The sequence below is a fragment of the Caretta caretta genome, chromosome 2, assembly GCF_965140235.1.
Source record: "Caretta caretta isolate rCarCar2 chromosome 2, rCarCar1.hap1, whole genome shotgun sequence".
In the NCBI taxonomy this organism is placed as follows: Eukaryota; Metazoa; Chordata; order Testudines; family Cheloniidae; genus Caretta; species Caretta caretta.
The window spans coordinates 168,623,271-168,631,446 of NC_134207.1; the positions used below are offsets into that span (position 1 = coordinate 168,623,271).

Below are 8,176 nucleotides of genomic sequence, written 5' to 3' on the forward strand. Positions count from 1 at the left end.
ATTTGGGATTGGTTCTCATCTCTGCCATAGAATTCCTATATGACTTTGGACAAGTTTCTTTCTCTGTCACAGTTTGTCATCTGTAAAATGGGATAATGCTACTTCCTATCTCCCACCCATTTTTTTGTCCATTTAGATTGTAAAGTAGATTTGAGGCAGGGACTAGCTCTTACTATATGTATGCACCACACTTAGTATGATGGGGCTCCAAAGTTGGATGGCTCTACTGTATTAGAAGTCACTGTTCATTATGGACTTCCAAAATACCTGTACACTCAACTATTATTTCTTCTTTTTTTAGCTATCCATGTAATTCATAATTACAATAATTAAAAACAATACTTGGCATTTACATCATGTTTTTAGCCATACATCTCAAAGAGGTTTCCCAAAGGGGTATTCATTATTATTAGCCCCATTTTATAGGTGGGAAAACCAGGGCACAACTAGGATTAAGTAACTTGACCAAGATCACACCGGGAGTCTGTGGGAGAGCCAGGAAAAGAATTCAAGTCCCTAACTCCTAGTCCAGTTTCCCTATCCTCTAGCTCACGCTGATCCATCTTTAGACAATCAGCTCCTAGGTGCAGTGATTCTCTGTCTTCTTGTCTTTTCACAATTTGTGCTACATATATACATAAATAATTAAAAAGCCCATTGGGTTTGGTAGCTATAAAGTCAACTGCACCAAATCTGAACTCATGGCAGTGAGCCCTGTGCACCAGAGTCTCAGCCCAGTTAGGCATCCTTTGTGTTGTTCCAGTGACATACATCAGGCAAAAAATCGGTATAAAGGAATACCTAGATAGTATGGAGCTGCTGTAGCCAATTCCAGGGAACTCTATCTTTCAGCCCCCACCATAGGATGCATGGTGTTTAACATTACAACTTGGAGCAGTCCTGACACTCGAAGCTATGCCTGAGGATCAGGCTAGCCCTCAGAAGCCACTGGATTTGGGAGGTGTGAAAGTGGTTAAAACTAATCTTCATGCCCACTTGTACCCAAGTTGCATTAAGCCCACAAGGGCCAGTCCCAAGGATCTGGTTCTGTGTGTACATTTCATTATATGGAGTGAAATCCTGGCCCATAGAAGTCAACTGGAATTTTGCCATTGACTTCAATGGGGCCAGGATTCCACCCACAAGGATGAAAATTCAAGTGGAAACCACAGGGGATTAAATGCCTTGGTGAGAAATATGTGTTTGCATTAGAGGGCACAATGGGATAGAATTAAGATCTTATCATCATTATAAAGGCCACTGTGAAGGGAAGGAACAAATGTGATTGAAACCCATTGGGGGAGAACATAAGTGACCTTAAAAATCACAATATTCTATTACTAAAACTGAGGTATAGCATATCATTAATACTGTGAGCTGCCCTTGTCCTTTATAGTAATGGTTTTAAGGAAATTATACAGAGCAATTCTATTCCTTTGCAACAATAGAAAGACATGAATTATATTATGTTAAATTGTCCTTTGACAAAAACAAGGAAGAACCACATTTCCCAGCAATTCCAAATGCTGTTTATTCTTAAATGCCACACTTAGGGAGGCTTTTAATCCCAAAGTTTAACATTAGTTTACCCAGATAGATAAAAAAGGTGCAAAATACTGGCGCTCCCTTCCTCCAATCATCTTTTTATTAGCGTATACCACGTATTGAAAATGTGCTGTATTAAATGCCACAGTAATCCATTTAAGATAGCTGAGAAGTGGCAGGGCTTTCTTAGCTGGAGGCTCTTAACCTCTGGAATTTGTTCTTCCTGGTAGTCCATCAAAACCTAGCTCTCAATTCCTTTGTGGTGCGATACATCGACTGATCCAAAGCCCATTGAAGTTAATGGGGGCCAAGACAGCTCATTTATTTCATTTAATTAACTGATTTTGGCTATTTCTTAGTCTTTCATATTGGCAATAATATTTTACAAATATTTCTTATTCTTTGCAATTAAAGTCCTCTCTGTCAAAGTAATGGATACTTCCAAAATTACTAAAATACATAAAAAGCTGAGCTTTTGCCGGGACGGGGGAGAAATCCTGGCCCTCCTGACATCAATAGTAAAACTCCCATTGAACATAAGAACCACCATCCTGGGTCAGACCAAAGGTCCATCTAGCCCAGTATCCTGTCTTCCAACAGTGGCCAATGCCAGGTGCCCCAGAGGGAATGAACAGAGCAGGTAATCATCAAGTGATCCACCCCATCACCCATTCCCAGCCTCTTGTAAACAGAGGCTAGGGACACCGACATTGACTTCAGTAGCCCTCAGGATTTCCACCCAGGGTTCCTGAACAAGCTGGCATCACTTGCAACTCCTTTCCAAACCAAACCAAATTTTAAGCTGATGTATTTTGGTGAGACTTGCTGTCTTTAGGTTTTCAAAATATTTAAAGTTTCCTAATGAGGAGCCACCATATGTATTTTGAATACGTCCAGGCTAAAATACAGCGCTGCACAAACTCATTTTTGAGCTGTATTCTATTACAAGACTCTTCAGCAAACGTGGCTTATGACGGGGAAAATGAGAGTCTCAGCTCACTGAAGTCTAGGCTCAATGGGATTCAGTGATTCACATATTTTGGACCAAATTCTGTCCCTATTTGTGGGTGTGGCATGCCCTACACATACAGAAATTGCCACAGTCTCAGGCCTGTTCTACACCTAAAACTTAGGTCAATTTAGGTGAACATTGCTCAGCAGTGAGAAGAAATCACACTGACCTAAGCCCCTATGTAGACACCGATTGGTCAATGGGCCTATCTACTGCCTCTCAAGGGAGGGAGATTTACATTGATAGAAAATTCCTTATATTCCTGTAGCAAGTGCCTGTACTATAGCACAGAGGTGGGCAAACTATGGCCCACGGGCCATATCCGGCCCGCGGGACCGTCCTGCCCTGCCCTTGAGCTCCCGGCTGGGGAGGCTATCCCCTGGCCCCTTCCCTGCTGTCCCCCCTCCCCTGCAGCCACGCCACCACACTGCCAGCCCTCTGGGTGGTGGAGCTGTGCACTCCTGCCAGGCAGTGCAGCTGCGTGTCTAGCTCTGGCCAGGAAATGCAGCTATCAGACATGCTGCTCTGAGCAGCACGGTAAGGGGGCCAGGGCCGGGGGGTTTGGATAAGGGGCAAGGGGTCCCGGGGGGCAGTCAGGGGACGGGGGGAGGTTGGATGAGGTGGAGGTTCGGGACGAGGGGGGCGGTCAGGGGATAGGGTGGGTTGGATAAGCGTGGGTGTCCCAGGGGGCCTGTCAGGGGTCGGGCGTGTGGATAGGGGTCGGGGCAGTCAGGGGACTGGGAGCAGGGGAGCTGGATAGGGGGTGGTGTCCCAGGGGGCAGTTAGGGGCCCAGGGTCCCGGGAGGGGGTGTTTAGGGGACAAGGAGCAGGGGGGGTTAGATGGGTCGGGGGTTCTGAGGGGGGTGGGAAGTGGGAGGGGGCAGATAGGGGGCTGGGGCCATGCTGTTTGGGAAGGCACAGCCTTTCCTACCTGGCCCTCCATACAGTTTTGCAACTCCAGTGTGGATCTCAGGCCAAAAAGTTTGCCCACCCCTGCTATAGCACTACAGTGGCATAACTGCAGGGCTGAAGCTATGCTGTAGTAGGGCTTATTGTATCATGGTACCCTTAGTGTATGGGACAGAGAATGCAGAGAGGACAGCAGGAGGACTGCACAACCCCGCCCCATACACTGTGCCGAGCAGCGATCCATGGTAATTCTTTCTGCAGCTCCTAGGGTTCCCTCTCCCAGACCTGCGGGGGAGACGCTGCAGAAAGGTTCACCTCTGTTTTTCCAGGCCAGGTGTTTCGGGAAGGGAAGGAAGGAACAGAGCTGCCCTGAGCTGCTGGGTTCATTCTGCTCCCTCCTCCCACTTCTGCTCCTGTGAGAACAGCTTCGGCTCCTGAGCAGGTGTGGGCGTGAAGAGCTCTGCCTGCATCCTGAAGCAGCTCTGAGTGGTTGCTCTACCCTGGGAAGTTGGGAATGCTCCAGATCAGAAGGGGTTTTCTCCAGGCAGGGCTGTGATGTGCCCGCCTCAGTGACCCCGCTGGAGTGGTAGAAATTTTATTTGTGGCTCTGCGACTCCTTTCGATCTATCGCACTTTAAACACTGGATTTGAGTGAGAGGATGGGAGGTCATAGGGTTACTGGATACATGACTTTATCAATCCACTGGCCTAAAACCATATATGGGGAGAGTGCCAAGGGACCAGATTCTATTGAAGCCTATGAGCTGTAATAGCGGCTGCCCTGGATCTGTATGTCCCATCCCCCAGAGAGAGAATTCACATACTCATAAACGTGCATGGAGAGCCCCTGCACTAAGTCCTTTGAACCCAAGATAAACAACAAGCAAATGCAAGAGCATGAAAAACAGGGGCAGAAATTTAATAGGCCTCTCTTTGACTATAAGCCATAGTAAGAGGGGTCTAAAGAGATTAAATATCCCCAGACCAATTTTTTTTGCACAGGAAATATGATAGACCCCCTAGTAGAATGCAAAGGACTAGTATTTTAGTGTCTAATTTATACTGAACTCTCAATGAAATGAGATTGTTCATATTTTGTCTGAATGTCTGATTATTTCACAGTATGGCATGGAAGCTGGTAGTCATACGATATATTTGTAGTATTTTTACAACTGCTCTCTGCCAACCCAGGAACTCTGCTGGCACTCGAAGACTTAAAAGTAACATGAAACTACTGATAATTCTAAAAAACAATTATTTTAACAGTCAGTATTAGTTGGAATGCTAATTTCTTATTTGCATTTTCCTAAGGTTTTCCATTTGAGGATCTCAGATACTATTGTAATAAGTGCGGTATAAGGATCTATATGGAATAGAATTATTACATACATTAATAAACTGAGCGTTACAACTTGCCTCTGAGGTAGCTAAGTAAAATATCTACTTTACCTTCTGTGCCTGGGTAAACCTTGTTTGTGTATTTAAATATGTGAAAGACGTGCATGGTACACAACCAAACACTACTCCTGGATTTGATAGTGATCAATGAACGGCATGCAAGGGTTGCTCTTTTTGAGAGTTTCTTTCACATCGTGATTTTATGTCATCAAGATACGGCATGGGGACATGATCATATTGCACCAAAAAATAATCATGTCACAGCACGTATGGAACAATGATGAAGACAAAGACAAGCAGCTCAGTAGAAAGGATGAATATTAATAATATTATGGAGGAAGACACTACAAGATTTAGGAGATTCTGGACCTGAGGGAAAAGAACAGAAAGAAGTTGAAGATAACACCCAATTACATATGTTTTTATACTGTGCTCATAACCATGGTATGGAAATATCTGATGTGGTAGTGATGTTGGGAGATGAGAAATCATGAGTGATAAATCCCTTTAGTCAGAGAAGAAAGCTTGGAAAGAAAATTGAGACATTCTGGTTTGGACCTATCTGACAAATCAAGCCATGGTATAATTGTTGTAACTTTAGTGGAGTTATACCCAAAATGAATTTGGCCCAGTGAGGACTGCTACCGGATTACCAGATAGCATCTGAAAAGCAAAACTGAAGAAGTCAGCGATATAGAGGTAGTTTTAAGAGTTATCTGCATAGAAATATTAGCTGAAATCACTGAGGTGGATGAAATCACCTGTAGAAAGTGTTTAAGGAAGTGAGATGAGGGGAATGAACAGAGGGCAGTATACCAAGGAGGGGAAGTTGGTAGGATGAAAAGCTACCGAAGGAGGCAGTGGTTAAAGTCGGGAGACCCAGAACAGAGTCACAAAATTTGGGGAAGAGAGCAAATCGAGGAAGAAATTATCCATAAGGTTGAAAGTTCCTTCACATAAAAAAAAAAAAAATCAGTTGAAATCCCAAGATTTTTAAGGGGCTGCTGATTGCTGATCAGATTTACATTAAAATTTTCTGATGAAAACCAGTATGTTGACTTAATTATCAGCCTAATCCTATTTAAAACAGCCAACATGCATCATTGTGAATCCCCGAATCAGCACTGACAAGGGAAACAATGACAAACCATCAATTAAAGTGACACTATTTTTTAATACACAATTCTAACATCAGCGGAAGAGTCCTTCTTTTACCACCTTTGAAAAATGTCAACCGCATGTTAGTCATGGTGGGCAAAGAAGAGCCTTTCCTCTCTTCAGCTGAGCATTATTTTGATTTTCTCTATCTTTTCAAGGTAATGGCCAGCTTTCTCTGCTTATTTTAGTTTAATCAGATGAACCAGAGCTTATTGAGAGAAAAAGGAGGAAAAATATTTCTAGCTAATATTTGCACTCTGCTGTCCCATATCTTGTTTTAAACCCTTTGTAGGCTACATTCTGATCTCAGTTACAACAGTGTTCTCTCACTGCAGCTGAAGGACAAGTGATTTTCATCCCAGGAGTGTCACAAGCACCAGTACTGCCCAATGATCCAACGTGGCTTCTCTGTGTCTCCTCAAAAGCATCTAAGCGCTTTCCTTTAGAATTTGCACACTGGGAAGTGTTGATTTTTCAGCTATTTCAGTGTTAAAATGCAAGGTTCTGCTCTACTCCTCTTTTAAATCAGGAGCTCAGAGGCAGAACATGAAGCGTTTGCAGCCAGCTGATCCTTATTATTCTCTAAGGCAAGAGTCGAAAGAACAGACACACTCGCTTCCACAGAAATGCAGGGGAGAAAAAAATCCCTGTGTTAAGCATTTGCCAAAACTTACCGGTTGTCTCAGCCGGCAGAGCCAGTTCTTCCAGAACAGCGCCTTGAACTGGTGAACAGAACGCCCCATATTGCTGTGTCTTTTTCCCCAGCCACTTAAAGAGTGGGTATTTAAAGACCTTTAACTCTTAGTCACCTGACCAGGGACTAGTTAATTCCAGCACCAGGAAAAGGTGCGAGAGGTGTGTCTGTTTAGGAAGAAAAGATTAGATTATGTTTCTGCCTTTTGTTCTGTATTCACCAAGGAATCTCATCTTTCTACTTGCTGCTCCATGTGATGAACAGCAAGTGGATGCTTTTATATAAATGCCTTCAGGGTGTTTTAGTATGCACTTGCTTTTACTTTTGAGAAACAGACATAACTGCAAACCATTACAATAAACAGCATACATTTAACATTAGATATTTAAGTCTCGTTTCCATTTTCATAGCTAGGTTACTTTTCCACCCCAGGCTCTGGCCACAATGGTTTGGTCTCCATTTCCCTGCTTGGGGCTTCAGGCTCTGGCCCCTAGCTCTGGAGCTTTGGCCTCCAACCCTGGTTTCCAGCACCCAGTTCTGGCTACGGGGCTTTGGGCACTGACCCCCAGCTCTGGCCGTGCATCTCACCCACCCCCAACACTCCTGGCCTTTGCAGTTATTGCTATTTCAACTGAACAAAGAACGTGTGTGTGTGTGTGTGTGTGTGTGTGTGTGCGTGCGTGCGTGCTGGGAGGAGGGGTGTTATAGGAGAACAGCGGCTGAGGGAGGTGTGAGAATAATAGTGTGTAGTAACACTGGGGAGAAAGCCAGAGCAAAGGTGGACAAGCCTGTAGCTAGAGAATATATTCAGATAGATCTTTATTCATTTATTTATTTCTGTGGTTTCTCTTAATTCATTTTTCAGCACAAGCTACTACTTTGTATGTGATGTAGAATATGTAGCTGTAAACATGTAACAGTGGGTTATTCTTTCAAATGAACTTGTTATGACTGAATGTCAAACTTTCACATTCAAACCAGCACAATCTAAGTCATGACCAGAGCTAAATTAACTCTCCTCTGGGCTCGGGGCTATTAGATTTTGTGGGGCCCCTGTATACAAGTCTTTTTCCTAATTTAAAACAAAATGATCACAATTATGGCATTGAGACTATTAACCTGCCAATACCGCAGGGCTCAGGCAAGCTGCCTGCCTGTCTGTCATAGCCCCACGCAGCTCCTGGAAGCGGCCGGCTGCTGGCACATCTCTGTACACCCCTGGAGGGAGGGGGAACAGTGTGTCTCCGTGCACCGCCCGCAAGCGCCACCCCTACAGCTCCCATTGGCTGGTGCTGGGAGTGGGGGCAGCACTCGGAGCTGCCTCCCCCCACCACCAGGGGCCGCAGCGACGTGCCAGCAGCCAGCCAGCCGATTCCAAGAGCGGCATGGGGCCACGGCACGCTGGCAGCCTGCCTGAGCCCTGGTGCACTGAGGCCCCAGGCTGCAGCCCCTAAAGCCCC

The 8,176-nt window shown here is 44.9% G+C and overlaps 1 protein-coding gene across 1 annotated transcript in view; it reads right to left on the reverse strand.

Annotated features, from left to right (window-relative positions):
* ABCA13 (ATP binding cassette subfamily A member 13) overlaps positions 1-6,765 on the reverse strand; it is a 286,889-nt gene extending 280,124 nt beyond the window's left edge. Inside the window, exon 1 of the mRNA XM_048839236.2 lies at positions 6,697-6,765. Coding sequence (XP_048695193.2) covers positions 6,697-6,765 — 69 coding nt within the window. The remainder of the gene's footprint in view (positions 1-6,696) is intronic.
* Between the last annotated feature and the right edge of the window lie 1,411 nt (positions 6,766-8,176).